This window comes from Artemia franciscana, chromosome 20 (assembly GCF_032884065.1).
Source record: "Artemia franciscana chromosome 20, ASM3288406v1, whole genome shotgun sequence".
NCBI lineage: Eukaryota > Metazoa > Arthropoda > Branchiopoda > Anostraca > Artemiidae > Artemia > Artemia franciscana.
In genome coordinates this window covers 19,203,373-19,221,709 of record NC_088882.1, presented here as the reverse complement: position 1 = coordinate 19,221,709, position 18,337 = coordinate 19,203,373, and the positions used below count along the sequence as shown (strand labels likewise).

The window sequence follows — 18,337 nt, the reverse complement described above, 5'->3', positions numbered from 1 at the left end:
GGTGCTTGACAACTCGGGTACTTCTCAACTATTAACGTAAGAGTTAAAATTTGGTTGACACATCCTCAACCTTTTCTAAAACCCCACTCTTCCTCTCTTAAAACTTTGTCTACAGTATATCTCAGCCTAAAAAGTATCATATTTCTAAGTAATTTGCTACCTACAGAGACTGAACTAATTATCACACTCACTTAAGGTTTTCCTAAAATCGTTAGGTACTTCCCAATTTTCAAAAATTAAATCTTCAATAACTTATTTCTTACCTCAAAGCCACCATATTTAAGAAACTCATTTACCACACTATCAGCACTTGAAGCCCTATTATTTTTGATTTTTTTTTTTAGTACTGTTGCTAATTCTTCATCACAAAACAAATCTTCCTTCACGTCAAAGGTATCACAAATATTTTCATTTTCCTCTATATCTTTTCCTGCAACTTTATCTTGGTTTAGCACATTCTCAAAATGCTCTGCCCATCTCTCTTGAACTCTTTCCTTATCACTTATTGTGGCCTGTTCCTATTTTTAACTGGGACAAGTCCAGATTGTCTAATCCCTTGCAATTTATTAACATGTCAGTACAATATTTTACTACTATGCCTTCTAGCTGCATCTTCCATATCCTTGACAATTTTATCCATGGTCTCCACTTCACACCTCCACTCAATATCCGTGGGCTCCACATAACATCAAAAGCGCCATAGAGCTGATGGATTCTGGATAAAGAGGGCAGGGGGGCTAGCTGTCCTCAGTTCACTTTCAACTCTTAAAAAGAGAACAAGAACTTTCAATTTCTAATAGAATGGGCCCCTCCGACGTTTATTAGACCATTCCTTCCATAAAAACATTATATGCCCCCGGGGCATAATTTACAATACTTGCCACAGGGTTCTTTGGGGCTCTGTAAACCTCGGAGTTTTAATTATATGATATTGGGTCTATTTTGGACAAAATGAATATATCAAAAATTTGATTGGACGCATTTGGGGAAAAGAGACTTGGTGGGGGGAGTTAATTGTCACCAGATCACTTTTGGCTTTAAAAAAAGGGAATTAGCACTTAATTTCTAGTCATTTGAGTCCCCTTCGAAGTTTACCTCTTCCATAAAAAACCTTATATGCCTCCTGGGCATAAATTACAACCCTTCTCCCGGGATCTGGTGAAGTTTTTGGTGTCCCCTAAGTTTTTGTCATCTGATTGATGGGTTATTTCAAACAAAATGGCTATCTAAAAAATTTTCATTGAATACATTTGGGAAAAAGAGGGTATGTGAGACTGGGGGGGGGGTAAGATGTCCTCTCTTTACCTTTGACTCCTAAAAGGTAACTAGAACTTTCAATTTCTGATCATATGAGCCACCTCTGAAGTTTGTACAACCATCCCTTACATAAAAACCTTATTCCTGCGTGCCATAAATTATAACACTTATCTCCGCGCTCTAGAGGGCTGTTTCAACCCTCGGAGTTTTTCTTATTTAATCTTTAACCAATTTTGAATAAAATAGCTTTCTGAAAGTTTTGATTGAATATATTTGTGGAAAAGACAGTGTGGGTGTAGGGGGAGGGGGAAGTTGCCCTCCGATCACTTCTGATTCTCAAAAAGGTCATTATAACTTCTGATTTCCATTCGAATGAGCCCCCCTCAGAAGTTTCTACAACCGGTCCTTCCATATGAAGTAACTCTAGGGAAAAAATAATAAAATAGTGGAGGCTTATAGCCTTAGGGTTGGTGGGGGGAGGCTGTTTGCCATCAGATTACGTTTTACTCTTAAAAAGAGAACTAGAACTTTCAGTTTCTAATCATTTAAGTCCCCTCTGAAGCTTAAACGACCACTTCTTCCACAAAAACCATAGATGCCAATGGGGCATAAGTTACAACCATTCCCCTGGGCTCTGGTGGGATCATCTTGACTCCAATGTTTTTGTTGTCTGATCGTCGAACTTTCTCAAACAAAATGGCTATCTCAAAATTTTGATCGGATGTATTTGGGGAAAAGAGGGTATGGGGGGAGGTAGATCCCCTCTGGTCATTTTTGAGGATTCATAAAAAGTAGGAATATTTGTTGTTGGATGTCGAAAGTATTTTGAGCCAAATGGCTATCTCAAAAAAACATTTTTGATACATTTGGGGAAAAAGGGCCTTGGGGAGGGACTAGTTGCCCTCCGATCACTTTTGACTCTTAAAAGGGGCATTAGAACTTCCGATTTACAATCGAATGAGCCCCCTCTGAAGTTTATACGACCATTCCTTCCATAAAAACCTTATATGCCCTTGGGGCACAATTTAGAACGCTCTCTCCCTTTTCTGGGGTGCTGTGTTACCCCTGGAGAGTAGTGAAGGGGTTCCAGTTTGTATGGCCCAGTACCCCCTTTGAATCCGGATCTGGTCACTTTTTTCAAACTTCTCCAAGATGGAATTTTTTTCCAAAAGATGCAGGTGCATGTTACGTCATAGGGAATGATTTCTTTGGACGTTACGTAATAGGTTTTGGTTGTTATGTAATAGGACATGATAGAGTCTGTTAGTCAAGTGGGGAAGTTCTGGTTGTAACTGAGGGAGGCACACACGTGGGTATTACGTAATAGCAGTACACATGTGGGGTATGATGCAATTTTTCATGACTTGATAGATGTATTGGGGGTGAGGTAATCTTACTTGACTTGCTAGATTTAGTGGGAATGACGTAATGGCAGTGCACACGTGGCTATTACATAATGACGATGTACACGTGGAATATTACATAATACTTTTAGTGATTTCATTTTCTTTCACAATGTTTTTCTTATGGAACCTCTATATTTCCAAGTTTATTGTCTGCATTGGGATTTGAAAGGGATTCTAATCAATGGAACTCTGCCTTACACATCTGGACCATGAAGGTGTTTCTAATATTTTTATTTGGCTAATACATTTTACATGATGACCTATTGCACGCACAAGGGAATTCCCTGCCTGTCTTCTAGAACGCTTAAATTGCTCGCATGTCTCCTAACCATCATTACCTAGTCGCTAACAGCAAAGCTACTGACTTTTGGTCTATTGAACACATCCGCTTGCTATATTACAGTAGTGCTCTAAAACGACCTAGACAGGTTACGTTACATAGCATGTGGACACAGACTTTTGTGCCTACAAATTTTAATGATAAAACAAATTTACAAGCATTATTAAATTCCAGAGAGCAGTTAAAGCATAACGAACGAAAAAACAAAACATGGAAAAAGCTTATAAGATATAAAATATATGCAAAAAGAACCATGAATTAAAGGAACGTGAGGACTAGCAAGCAATTCCAGACGGGTAGGATTGTTCCTAGAGATAAATTTAAGCCCTATTAATTGCTATTTTTGAGTGGTTTTAATGAAAACGCTTCGTTTCTGTTGCTGTATTAGACGCCCCTGTGAGAAAAAAAAGAGACATTTGGTTATTTCTGAGAGGCTTTAATGAAAATGCCAAGTGTTTTTGGGTCTAGACTGTTCATATTTCACGTTACCGTGACAATATGTGCGGCTAGCCCACACTAGCAAGCAATTCCAGAGGGGGGTTGTTAATTGAGGTAAAGTTTTATATATGCTTTACTTGAAGTTTTACAAAACTCCTATCAGCAAAAATAATGAATTTTGCATTTTTCTTGCTAGAAGAAAGATCACGGATGCATGTATGCTGTGGGCCAATCTTTTTGGTTAAAATAAATTTCTATATTAGCCGTTTTGTAGGACTACCTGTAACTTAAAAAACAAACACGCTACCGTACGGCATTACTGCCTCTGAAACTCGAGGCTCAATATGCGTATAGTTTTTTTTTTATAATTCTAAATCAATTTAATATCTCTGAATTTTCACACAATAGCATTTTGGACTTCTTTTGACTAGAATTCTTTACTGTCACTTTATAATACTTTTTAGTGAGAAGAGTAGATTTTGTTATACTGGTTAAAACCATTGTCTGGTAATTGATTAAATTAATTAATATTTCAACTAATAATTACCTTGTAAATACAATTTGAGTGCAGTCTTTTTATCTCATTTTTGCAAAAATTATCGTGAAAACTTTTGTTTCATTTTCCCTCTCCAGACTTGTCGAATGTCCAATTAGTTTTTAGGTCACAATTTGTCCAGCCAAAAATGAAAGGTTTTTTTCATATTTTAGCTGAAGGAAGCATTGATAGTCTTTGAGAAGCAGATGCCAGTTGATAAACAAAAGCCAGATAAGTACATTTACAATGAAATGATGTCATCTTGTGCCAAAGCTGGATATTTTGAAAAAGTTTTTGAGATTTTCAGAAAGGCACGTATAAACATTCATTATTTTATTCTGCTTGTATAATTTTCTCTGATTTTATGTTTACTGTTGTATAATAATAATTTTAAAAAATCTCCGAAAAAGAAGTTTTCAAAGAAAAGTAAAGGCGATTTTAAACTTAAGATCAGCAGATACAAATACCTGTTAAAATTCAAACTCAAAATTACCAGAAATTACTATTAAAGAATAAATGTAATTTAAAACGAACAGAAATTAAATAAATAATCATAGCAAAAAAAAATATAATAAATAAATCTTAACGCAGGTAATGCTTAAATTGAATATGCAAATTAAGCTTAAAACGGAAAGAAATATTTTGCTATTGAAGTATAAATGAAACCAAAAATGAACAGAAATAAACTATCAATGCAAACAAACATACAATAGATACTAATGTAAATAAATAAACAAAATTTAAAACGGGTGAAACTTATATTGAATATGCAAATCAAGCTTGAAACGAACAAAATTCACTTCAAACAAGAATTTAGGTATCGCCTCCTTATCTTACTGTAAAAGCTTAAAGCCTACTGTGTCATAGGCGCTTTGCTGAAAACTACATGTGTCTTGAACAGTCTTGGAGAGTATAAACAAAATCAAATTGAATGCTGTATATATAATAATATTATTTGATGGGAGATCCATCAGTTGAAGATTTTATTTCACAGCAATTTTATTTTCATTTTCAGTTCCGAAGAACTGGAAAAGAAAATATTTGTAATATAATTCGTTTTCAGTGAAGCGCCAATGACTCAGTAGAATTTAGATTTTTACAGTTAAGGAAGGGGGCAGTATCCAAGCTCTTGTTAGTTGTGAAATTATATTCGGCTTGAACAATCTTAGAAAGAAGTAATAAAATAAACCAAGTATTTGATGTATAATGGTATTAATTGCTGAAAGCTCATCAGTTCAAAATTTCCTGTAATTTCATGCTTATTTTCAATACTAAGTTCAAAAGAAAACATTTGTAATATAATTCGTTTTCAGTAAAGCGCCATTGCTGCAGTAGGTTTTAGACTTTATACTAAGAGAAGGCTTTAAGTAAAAGGGCCTCCTATATTGTAGTGATGTTTGTTCGTATCAAGCTTGATTTGCAAATTCAATTTAAGTTTCACTCGTTTTAAGATTTATTTATTCATTTACATTAGTATATATTGTAGGTGTGTTTGCATTGACTGTTTATTTAATTTTTATTCTTTTTGGGTTTTATTTATGCTTCAATAACAAAAAGTTTTTCGTTTTTAGCTTGATTTGAGCATTACTCGCTTTAATTCATTTATTCATTTATATTATTTACTTGTTGTATGTTTTTTTTCTATGATTGTTTATTTAATACCTGTTCGTTCTGGGTTTTATTTACTCCTTAATAGTAATTTCTGGTCGTTTTTAGTTGAAAAACCTCGTTTTTAGTTTTTTCTTGTAAAAAGTTATTTTTTGGAAAGTTTTTTTTAATTAATTTTTGTTCGTTTTGATTGCAAAGTTTCAAGTTTTTAAAAATTCCTTATTTCAAAATCAAACTTTTTTTTACATCAAATGTTCATCAAAGTATCAAAACTAGTATCAAAGTAACAATAACAAAGTAAAAAAAAATAACAAAGTAAAAAAAGCAAGTTCCGTTACTCAGAGCCATTTCCCCGGGGTTGGGAGTGACGGGTTCAACCCCCCCCCCCCCCCAGAAGCATAGTTATTTGGCTTTTGAACTTTTTTGAACAAAATGGCAATCTCTAAATTTTGACCGGATGTTCTTTGAAAAATTGGGGCGTGATCTAGTTGCCTATTGATCATTTTTGACTCTTAAAAAAGAAGTAAATGTTTCAACTTCCGATCAACTGAGCCCCATCCAAAGTTAATACGACCACCCCTTCCTTAAAAAGCTCATATTCTAATAATAAGCAACATACATAAGTTACAATCCTTGCCCCGGGGGCTATGGAGGATGTCTCAACCCCTGACTTATATTAATTTGAATTTCGAACTATTTTGAACAAAATAGCTATTTCAAAATGTTGATAAGATGCATTTGGTGAAAAAAGGCACAGGGGGGGGGGGGCTTGTTACTTTTCGATCACTTTCGATTCCTAAAAAAAGCATAATAAATTTCAATTTCCGGTCGTATGAACCTCCTCCAAAGTTTATAATCAAAATTATAAATTTCTTAAAATTTTTATCGGATGGGTGTGGGGAAAAAGTGTGGAGTGAAGAGGGGCTAATCGCCCTCCGATCTCTTTTGACTCTGAAAAAATGAACTAGAACTAAGTCTAAGCGGAAGTGAACTAATTTCCAATGAAGTGAGCCCTCTCTGAAGTTTATACGCGCATCCCTTCCGTAAGAACCGTATTTGCCCCAAGGGCATCACTTACAACGCCTGCCCCGGGCCGTGGGGGGTTGTTTCGACACTGGATTTTTTGTTATCTGATCTTAGAACTATTTTAAAAAAATGGCTTTCTCAAAAATTTCATCTGACTCATTTGGGAAGAAAAGGACGTGGGAGCAGTCTTATTGCCTTCCGACCACTTTTGACTTAAAAAGTGCACTAGATCTTTTAATTTCGGATCAAATGAGCCCTCTCTGAATTTTATACAAGCATCCCATTCATAAGAACCATATTTGCACCCAGGGCATAACTTCCAACGCCTGCCCCCGGGGCCTGGAGGGGGGGGGGGGCTGTGTCGGCACCGGGATTTTTGTTATCTAATGTTTGAACTATTTCTTAACGAATGGCTGTCTCAAAGTTTGGATGGGCGTGGGGCTAGTAGCCCTTAGATCTTTTTTGACTCTTAAAAAGCGAACTAGAACTTTCAATCTCCAATCAGATGAGCCCTCTCTGAAGTTTTTATAAGCATCCCTTCCATAAGAGCCATATATGCCCCTAGGGCATGACTTACAACGACTGCCCCGGGCCCTGGGAATTGTGTTGACACCAGAGTTATGTTATCTGACCTTTTAATTATTTTAACAAAATAGCTATCTCTAAATTTTATCTGATACATTTTGGGAAAACAGGGCGTGGGGAGGGGGCTAATAGCCCTCCGATCTCTTTGACTTGTAAAAAGTGAGCAAGAACTTTCACTTTCTAAAAAAATGAGCCCTCATTGAAGTATATGCGACCATCCCTTCCATAAGAACGATATATGCCCCTAGGGCATAACTCACAACGCCTGTCCCCAGGCCCTGGGGGGTTGTGTCGACTCCAGTGCTTTTGTTATCTAACCTTTTAACTATTTCTAACAAAATAGCTATCTTAAAATTTTTAGCTGATGCATTTTGGGTAAAGCGGCGTGGAGGGGCGGATTAGTTACCCTCTGATCTCTTTTGAATCTTTAAAAGTGAATTAGAACTTCACTTTCCAAATAATGAGCCCTCTTTGAAGTTTAAACGAGCATCCCTACCATATGAAACATATATACCCTCAATGTCGACACAGGAAATTTTGTTATCTGACTCTTGAACTCTTTTAAGCAAAATAGTCATCTCAAAACTTTATCTGATACATTTGGGGGGAAAAGAGCTTGGGGGAGGGTAGCTGCCCTCCGATTACTTTTGACTTAAAAATTGAACTAGAAATTTCAATTTCCAACCAAATGAGCCCTCTCTTAAGTTTACACGAGCGCCCCTTGATAAGACCTTTATATACCCTCGGGCATAAGTTACAACGCCTCTCCCTGGGCTCTAGGTGGTTGTGTCAACATCGGAGTTTTGTTATCTGACTTTTGAACTATTCTTAACAAAATGGCTATCTTACAATTTTTATCTGATGCATTTGGGGAAAAAAAAGGCATGAGGGGCTAGTTGCCCTCCGATCTCTTTTGACTCTGAAACTTTGAATATCCAATCAAATGAGCCCTCTCTGAAGTTTATACAAGCATCCCTTATATAAGAAACATATTTGCCCCCATGCTATAACTTACAACGCCTGCTCCCGGGCCCTGGGGGGTTCTGTTGACCCCAGAGTTTTGTTATATGATCTTTGAACTATTTTCAACAAAATGACTACCTTAAAATTTTTATCGGATGTGTTAAGGGGAAAAAGGACGTTGGGGGTGACCTCAGATCACTTTTGCCTCTTAAAAAAGGTATTAGAATTCTCTATTTCCAATCGATTGAGCCCCCTTTGAAGTTTATACGACAACCTCCTTCCATATGAAGTTCCTTAGGGGAAAAAAATAAATAATAAAGCATTGGAGCTGTATGACTTTACTATAGGCAACGTTATAGCGTTGCCTCTGATAACGTATTTGTTATATCTTTCGGATAGGTAAAACTTTAGACTCTTAATTTAAAAAAATATGGAAACTAACAAAAAAAAAGGATGCTGAGCTTTCCTAAAGCTGTCAAGTATAGTAATACCCTAATAAACTCGTAATATAATTTAGAATAAATTTTCCTTCTCCAGAATTTTCAAATGAATGTGTATTTATTGTTACAAATATATTTTATTAACCCCGCTCCGTGTCTCTTGATGACTAGCTTCTGTTTTTCCTTAAGAAAAAAGGGAAAATGATAAGACTGTAAAATCAAGTCGATCTCTTAAGAAAAATAACACTACGCCATCTAGCTCTGCTACCAAAAACAAAATGTCTAGGTACATAGAGGCCCAAAGCTTTGGGATGGGCGGTTTGCTGTGAGAGACCAAGTGGAGGGGGTTGGAAATCGAAAAAAGCGCATTGTTAAACAGTTTTTTTTTAATTTTTGATAACCCCTAAAAAGTTAGAGGTTATCCTAAAACCTCAAAAGTTAAATCAGAGTTTTCTTGCACTTTGCTGAGACTCAATATAGTACAACAAAAGACCGATTGATGATACTGCTTGCTTTATCGATTTTCAAAAAACTGCTTTATCTGTATTTTTAAAGACTCATTGAAAAGTTTTGTTTTGATTAATATGCGAACAAAACTATATCCACACTTGTAAATAAAATAAAAGTTCGGGTTTATAAATTATCAACCGTCTTTGTTAATATGAACGTAACGCTTGTGGTACAAAAGCGAAAAATTTAAATCAACAAAACGTTGTATGAAAAGCCTATGTAAGCAGTGGTCTATTCTCGGATATTTTCTTTTAATGCTATATCTTTGTATCTTTTCTCTGTTAATCGGTCAAATTACGCTTCGAAGTTGAAAATGGCGCAACTTGCTGTTTTGCGCATGGGGTACGTTATTTGCGCCCTAGTTATGGCGTAATTTTTTTCAGTATAAATTTAAATACAGTATAACGTGGAAATAAAGTGCAAGCAATATTTTTTCGTTTGTCCCAAAGAAACCTGTGAAGCAAAGAAACCTATAGAAAGCAAACATGAAACTGTTAAATATTTTTTTAATTTAGTATGGTGATAGTTTTATATATGAATAACTCCTAACTTATTATAATCCTTATGAATGGTATAAAAGATAAAAGGGGAATTTTAGTTGTAAAATGTAAGAAAATATATTACAGTAAAATCATAACTCTAATCTGAACAATTCTCGTAATTAATAAATTTATCTCGTCTAAAACAGTGATAAATGTTAGCTAATATCTTGTAAATATTTTGAAGAAAAAAAATACCCCGTTCATAGGGGTGGAGGATATGGAAAATGCCAAAAGACCTCATTAACGGGAAATTTAAATTTGTTGGCTGGATATTTTTAGGGGTCGCTTGCACCCTCACCCTTTATTGTAACAGCTTTGCAATCTTATGTCAGAATTCATCGTCAATTCTGGGAAACCTTCACCAGGTCGTATTTTCTCGACATCTTCGCCCCGATCTGTTGGAAAAGAAAGATTCATCTAAATACTTGAAAATGCAGCATTTAAATTTTTAACAATCTATTTGAAACATAAGCCCGTATCCAAGTAAAATTTATTTATGTTTCCATTCCTAAACATAACTCATTTTCAAACTTTACTGTCATAGTCAACGTAATAATGTTGGTCATAATCAGCTCAGTACTGCTGGCTTGATGAAGTGATAAATTGATAATTGATTATTCAATAATTACTTTCAAGTATTTTGTTTACCGATTACCTCTCAGAATATTTAAGTGATGCAGGGACTTTTATTCTGTTCTATTGGACTAAGAAGTGCTCATGAGCATGTCTCCTCTCTCCAACCTCGAATACACTTTGATGAACATGCGTGGGTTTGTAGTGTGTGTTTTTTATTATTATTATTTGTAGTTGTATATTGGAATATTAGGCTTAGATTTTTAATCAACAAACCGAGAGCTCTTGAACTACCACCGTCTCAAAAAACCTTACATAAACTTTTTTTTTAGAAACTGAAACCCCTTCGATTCTGAACAAAAGGGTCGGTTACTGAGTACCAAAAGAACGGAGTATATAGTCTGCTTTGGAAAGGCGGTTGAAAACGTAGCATAGGCACTTTTAACCAATGTGGCTTAGAGACAGAGTTGGCGGACTGATATATTAAGCACTGTTGGGCATATGTAATTTGTTACCTATTTTACAAAAAAAAAAGTTTTGATTATGCAGGGCGATTGCTAAGGTTGTTGGTTGCAACTCTGATGATAATATCGCAACATATATTAGAACATTTTATCTAGACATTAACATGTACATAAAAAAGTGACAGAAAGCGCATATACCTTAAACCAGAACCCTTTAAGATTTTAGTTCACAAAAAGTGTCGTATCTTCATATACCTTTGCACATTATTTTGGTTTTTGTCCAGTTTTTTTTTTCTGTCTTGATTATTTTAATTTTTTCATTTTTTTATGTAAAGTATAAACTTCATGATTTTATAAAAAATTCAAAATATTTATTTTTTATTTTTTCTAAAATACCTAGATTTCTCGAGATGCAAAGTTAAAATACTATTGCACAAAATCTATGATGGATGGAAAATCTGGATCAAATATTCAAAATTCCCCATCAATTTCTTAATTTTTAGGTTTTGTTTTAGGACAAGCATTAGAAATATTTCTGAAGTTAAAATATAATTAGAGCATTCAGCTAAAGATGAACAAAAATGAAATTTCATAAATGTTTCAAAAAAAGTACTTCAAAGAAAATAAAGTGCTATTGAACATGAAACGGGCAAAAAATGGTAATATATAAGTCAAACTTGAAACAAATAAAAGTGACTATGAAGAAATCACCAGAATCTAAAATGAAGAAAATTACTATGAATACGAGTTATCTTTACCCCTCCCCCTCAAATCCTCATTAGTGCTAGGACTATCATTTGCGCTTTATCAGACGCTTAACAAATTGCTTAAGAATTTGTCAACTGACGCTTTTAAACATTTTTAACTGGAAATTTTTTGTGCTTCTGGGTGAAGTGGTAATAAAAGGAAAAAGTAACGACAAGCCGTGTCGTTTAAAATGCGTAAAACCTAGTTAATTCTTACTGATATATGTTGGTAATGTGTTTTCCGTTTTAATTTTACAGTAAAAAAAACTGTAACTGAAATAAATATACCTCTCTTCTCTCTCTCTCTCACTCTCTCTCTCTCTCTCTCTCTCTCTCTCTCTCTCTCTCTCTCTCTCTCTCTCTCTCTTCCTCTCTCTCTCCCTGTCTCTCTCTCTCTCCTCCTCTCTCTCTTTCCTTTGAAGAAATCCGTTGTGCTTTTAATAACTTGATTTTCCGGATAAATTTTAAAGCCTACTTGTTATTTATTTTAGATGAGAGACAGAGGTATTGGTGCTAGTGATTGTACCTACACGATACTATTTAATGCCTGCGCGAATTCACCCTTTAAGGAAGAAGCTTTGAGTAAAGCACTATATCTTAAGATGAAATTGAAAGAGGACAATGTCAGACTGAACCTTGTGAATTATCACTCTATCATAAAAGGTCTTTTTTCTTCACTATTATTATTATTATTACCAAAACAAGGGGCAATGAACTATTCACTTTTCTTCGATCGAAAGTTAAAACCGAAAAAAATGGGTTTTATCTTCAATCCGTCTGATTTCATAACTCTGTAAAGAGTACGGTATCGCATGTTTTGAATCAAGACATATCGAAATGTATAACCGTCGACTTCCAGACACTAAAGGTTTTCTGAGCTTCAGCAATCAATCCGGCAAAAAGATACTACATTGCCGTGTCTAACTTAAAAATAAGGAAATTAGTTATGACTTGGATGGCTGGATTGACAATTTTCCTTTAAAAAAAGGCAACTCTTTGATAGTCCAAATCAATTTGAATATTAAATTACCCGCGGATTACAATCTTTCAAATATTCAATAGCTTGGGGTCTGGGTGCATTTCCCCTGGAGAATCTCCCCACCCCCCCGAAATTCACCCCGTGGGGAATTTCCCCGGAAAATATCTCCCAGGGAAAATTCCCTTGCAGAAAGTCCCCCCTCCCAATGCAAAATTGGAGGCCAAAAAAATATAACAAATAATGAAAAGAAAGAATTTTGTAATATTCTACCTATATTCCAAAACATAGGCAGAACATAGGCTATGGTACAGAGATAACAGGCTGGGAGTAAGAAGTATGAGTAATTACTTCCCGTCGACTTTGTTCTGGTACCGATCAGAGGTGTCACTAGCCAAAATGTTTGGAAGTGGACAATGCAACTTACCTAGTGGCTGGTCATTTTTACCGACTAGTTTAAGTGATATTTCTATTAAATTACTTCAGTAAAAAGTAATGATAAACACTCATCCGTGATTGTTCTTCTGGGAAAACAACCAAAATTTCTTATTTTCGCTGATAGGAACTTGAAACCAACGCAGTGGGTTCTCTAATATGGCGAATCTAGTTGCAATTGGATTAAAAGTAAATAGATGATTGTCTAATAGGCCATTTTATTTATCTTTATTCGTCTTTAGCTTCTCAATATAGCTCAAATAATTTGAATTCTAGAACATTTTTAATTTTTGTCCTCCTAGGGCACTTTGTCGATTAAATTAGTTTACAACTTAAAATCATTACGAAACTGTAATCCTCTCGAACACAGTTGAATTCCATAAATTATCTTTGGTCCAGAGTTAGTCGTGAACTAGCTCAAATCCGGTAGGAGATTGCAAGACCTAAAATAGAAGTATTTACTTACACTTGTTGTGGTATCAGATACCAACACTTTGCCTGGCAACCAGAAGACTCTGTATGATAATTCCTTTCTGCGTGGTCAAAAATTTCTGTATCATAAGGAAGAGATGCCTTTTTTTTTGTCAAGTCTCGACTACTTAGAAGACAACAGACCTAATAGCTGCTTTGTAAGCGAAGATTTTGTTTTCATGCTGATCCTCCGCAGATTCCAATAGTGACGAAGGATCTGTGAGAAAATGTCTTGGAATTTGCTGATTTTGATTGTCAAGGTTACAGGCCTACGATAGTCTGTCAGTGATCCAAGGTAAGTGAAGCTATCTACCTATCTTCTGCCTGAAGTAGGAGAGAATTTTGCCACTAGTGTATTAATAAATTGTACTTTAATTAAATTGTTTGATTTTATGAAATAGCATTAGTTATTTGTAACTCAATTATTTTTTAAATACGCTTTGAATGGTGAAAGACTATTTTTTGTCTAGTTTCATCTGGTAATGATAATTTTATTTGTACGAGAACATAAAATGTCAAATAAAAAATGCAGCTCAACGCATGGCATATACCGAGGAATCAACAGACTTGTATTAAATGATCTTGACCGTTACGTGTACATAATTTCTGTGTTTTGTAATTTCGTAGTTTTTCTGTGCTCTAGAAAAAGTCCCAGAAAAGTAATGTCTGCCCGCTTGTCCAGTTTGTCATCCTGGCATATTCTGTGACGAATCAGAAACATTTTAATCTATTCAAAAGAGAACCCTGAGCATAATTTTCAAAGTAGCTAAGGCACCATTCTCGTTCTTTCTAAAAAAAAAAAAAAAAAAAAAAAAAAAAAAAAAAAAAAAAAAAAAAAAAAAAAAAAAAAAAAAAAAAAAGGCCATGCTGGAAACACTTGAGCACAGGAGAGAAACGTTTTACCTCCGTTTTATAAAAATGCAATAACAAATCCTCGCACGGAAAACGTCTCCTCAGAAGATACTCTCCACCCAGACACCGTCTGCCGCGTACTGTTTCTGAATCCGTTCCTATCTTTCCCCCCATCTGTTGCTTTACCTTCAAGTATGAAAAAACCTTTGCCTTCTTCATTACTGGTAAAATAAATCGTTTGTTTTCCTTTTTTTATTATTATTATTCGGTACTGTTGATACTCAAGTTTTATTTTCGTTTTATTACTTTATTCCCTCCTTCTTTTTATATGTCCTCTTTTAAACCCTTTTTAAAGTATATTTTATTTCGCTCATTTTTCAGTTTTTACCGTTTTAGCTTTCTGACATTCTGTAGTTTAATATTTTTGACTAATGAACGGTTTTGCAGTTCTGATATTATTGTTTGTGGCATCGTTTGCCAGTTTTTTATTTGTTGGGCTTTTTTTTTCGTGTCATTGCTTTGCAATGGGATTTCGGCTCTTCGGGGCCTCTGATAGGAATTTTCTGAAATAAAAATCTTATTTTATCTAGATCCGCATAACTATAGCACGATCCTTAGGCTGAAAATAATTGTGAATCAGAATCTTGTCCCTTTTTCAATTTCTAAACTGTTGAAATTTTACAAGGCGATGGGGGGGGGGAATTAATTGTGAGAAAGTTGACTCTCTTTCTGGACGGTTTTATGGACTAATCTTAGGGGGAGAGAAACTTTTCACCAATGGAAAGCAGCGATGAGAATAGCAAATGTCAAATCAACGCCTAAAGAAGTCAGATTAACTTATTCTAGCTGCAGAAAATCTTCACCACGTCTTTTTGTCTAGACAAATTTTCAATTGTGTGAAAATTAAAGGATCATATTTATCGAAAAAGTTTTTTTTTTATTAAGGTAAGGGGGCTTTTCCTTTGAGAAGACATAAATGTTTTTTTTTTTTACCATATTAAAAGAAAAATTCTTTTCATGTAAACTAGTATTTGACATAATGGTCAGGTCGTCAATCTTCTTCTTTTCTTTCTAGCGTTTGGACGACTTGGCGAAATAAATATTGCTTTTCAAATTGTTGATGAGATGATAAAGGCCAAGGTGTACCCAACGACGGAAACCTTCAATTTTCTGCTTCAAGCTGCTATATCCGATAAAAAAGAAGGATTCAAGCTAGTGTTGGTGGTAAGGCTTTTAAGTTCAACTGCGGTACCGAAGCTCGTTACAGACACAAACAATTACGAATATTCATTTGTCACCGATTAAAAATGATTTAGTTGAGGATAGAATTTCGTTTTTAAAAAATCATAAAATATTTATTCATTAAGATTTTGCCTTTCTGTCATTTTTTATCTTTAATGAGCAGAACTTACGAAAGATTTTTTCTAGGCGGGGATGAAAAAAAAAGGAAACTTCAGCGATTTCTAAATATTTTGGCCATCTTCAGCGATAAATTGTCTGAGGATAAGCTCTAGCGTTGTCCTGGCCAAGATCCATGTGTCTCTCATGCATTATTTCGTATTGCATATATCTTATGCAAATCAAAGTTGTGGAGAAGGGGTCGTAAAAACTTTGCAGTTGGCTCGTTTGATCAAAAATCAAAAGTTCTTGTGTCCTTTTTCAAGGTAAAAAGTGGGAGGGGAAGGCGGTAAACCTTCCCCTGCCGTGCCTTTTTGCTCAACCCCTCCCCCTTAACCCTTCCGAAATCAGCCCAAATTTTCAGATAGTCATGTTTATCAAAATTTTTAATCGAATGAGTTCTTTTCGAAGTTTCTACGACAACAAATGATCATCTCAAAATCCCTATTAGATGCGTTTTGGGAAAATCCAAGGTGTGGAGAGGAGGGAGGATATCCACCCTTGATCGCTCTGGATCTTTATAGAGCGCTAGAACATCTGATTTCCAATCAAATGAGTCCATTCTGGAGTTTTTATGATCACCCTTTCTATATATACCTTACATGCCCCCCGGGGCATAACTTATTATCTTTGCCCTGAGGGCTGTGGGGGGTTGTCGTCCTCAAAGACATAATTTCCGCACCTTTCAATCACATTAAACAAAATGGCTATCTCAAAATTGTGAGTGAATGTGTTTGGGGTTGCCCTCCAATCACTTTTGATTTATTATTAAAAAGGGCACTAGCTCTTTCAATTTCCAGTCGAATGAGCTCCTTTCGAAGTTTCTATGACAACAAATGGCCATCTCAAAATTTCTATCAGATGCATTTCAGGAAAATACGAGGTGTTTGTGTGTATGGGGGGGGGTATCCATCCTCTGATCACTGAATCTCAAAAAGGGCATTAAAACGTCTGACTAGCAATCCAATGAGCCCCCTCCGAAGCTTATATGATCACCCTTTCTATAAAACTTTAAATGCCCCAGGGCACAACTTAACCTTCCCTGAGGGCTGTGGGGGGTTATCACCCTCAAAGACATTATTTTCGGATCTTTCGACTAAGTTGAACTAAATGGCTATCTCAAAATTTTGATTGACTGTGTTTGAGAAAATGGTGGGCGTGGGAGGGGGTTAGTTCCTCTCCAATCACTTTTGACTATTAAGGGCACTAGTCCTTTCAATTTGCAATCGAGTGAGCCCTCTTTGAAGTTTCTACGACATTTCCTTCGATACGAAGTTTCCTGATCTAAACAAATAAGATATTGTGTCCACATCGCTCTTTACTTAAGCAGCACTATTGCGCTGCCTATGATTCTTTAATAATCTGATCTGTGTGACGTATGATGACTTGTGCTGCGTTTTTTACTCTGCAAGCGACTTTCTCCCAGCTCATTGAGAGGAAGGAAATTAGGTAAAAAGGAATGCTTTTGAGACTCAAATCACGCCCCCATCCCCCACCCTCCCCCAAACGGCGCAGAGATCAATCAGTCCCGCTTCATAATGGCTGATGTGCAATTAAACACCGCTGTACATAATTTTATCAGAACCCAAATGAATAAGATTACTCAAATGAAGCTTTAAAATAATGTGTATATTAATTGTTTGTTTTTTTATGCATTACCTATCTTGCTGTCTCTGAAACTGGAAAGCTCAATTCCACAGTTTTCGATAATTTTATGCTGATTAGCTACCTTATTTTTTATGGCTTTTTGGAACTCAGGGGGGGGGATTTGTCTTTTTGCGCTGCAAAATGGAAAAATGCCCCTTTGCTGTGGCACAATTCGTTTTTACTTAGTAAGGCTAGTGAAACTTTCAATTTCATTTCTATTGAACCTTCATCCAACATTCTAAGATTGTTTGATCTATCGTTCCCGGGGGAAAGAACTTACAAGCGAACGTAAAAACACGTGTCCATGACCATCCTTCTCGGAAAATATTTAGAATTTCACATTTTTGTAGATAAGGACTTGAAACCTCTATAACAGATTTCTCTTATATGCTGAATTCCAGAATACAATTTAATTAAAATCATTTGCCCATATAGATTTTTATGGCACTTGGTATCTACCAAATGACATATAGCACAAATTCTGTTGGTCGGTCTGTCTGACTGTCTGTCGGTCGGTCGGTCTGTCTGTTTAACTTACGAAAGGGTGATCGGATCTTAATGAAACTTGATGTTTGGATATATATCGTGTCTCAGAGCTCTTATCTTAAAATTCTGACCGGATCCGGTGACATTGTGGGGAGTTGGGGGAGGGGGAACCTAAAATCTTGGAAAACGCTTAGAGTGGAGGGATCGGGAAGAAACTTGGTGGGAAAAATAGCCACAAGTCCTAGATACGTGATTGACATGACCGGAACGGATCCGCTCTCTTTGGGGGAGTTGGGGAGGGGGAGGGTTAATTCTGAAAAATTAGTAAAAGGAAGTATTTTTAACTTACGAAGGGGTTATTGGATCTTGATGAAATTTCATATTTAGGAGGACCTCGTAACTCAGATCTCCCATTTTAAATCCCGACCGGATAATGTGTCTTTGGGGGGGGGGACCGGAAATCTTGTAAAACGCTTAAAGTGGAGAGATCAGGATGAAACTTGGTGGGAAGAATAAGCACAAGTCCAAGATACGTGACTGACATGACCAGACCGGATCCGCTCTCTTTTTTGGAGTGGGGGGGGGGGGTAATACGGAAAAATTAGAAAAAATGAGGTATTTGTAACTTACGAAGGGGAT

General features: G+C 35.8%; 1 protein-coding gene across 2 annotated transcripts in view; it reads left to right on the top strand.

Annotated features, from left to right (window-relative positions):
- Positions 1-18,337, top strand: part of LOC136039853 (pentatricopeptide repeat-containing protein 1, mitochondrial-like) — a 63,782-nt gene that overhangs the window by 8,154 nt on the left and 37,291 nt on the right. For both annotated transcript variants that reach the window (XR_010620568.1, XM_065723787.1), the window contains exons 3-5: positions 4,150-4,287; positions 11,925-12,096; positions 15,243-15,391. Coding sequence is in view for 1 of the 2 variants with exons in the window: in XM_065723787.1 (XP_065579859.1) it covers positions 4,150-4,287; positions 11,925-12,096; positions 15,243-15,391 (459 nt within the window). In the remaining variant the exon portion in view is untranslated. The remainder of the gene's footprint in view (positions 1-4,149; positions 4,288-11,924; positions 12,097-15,242; positions 15,392-18,337) is intronic.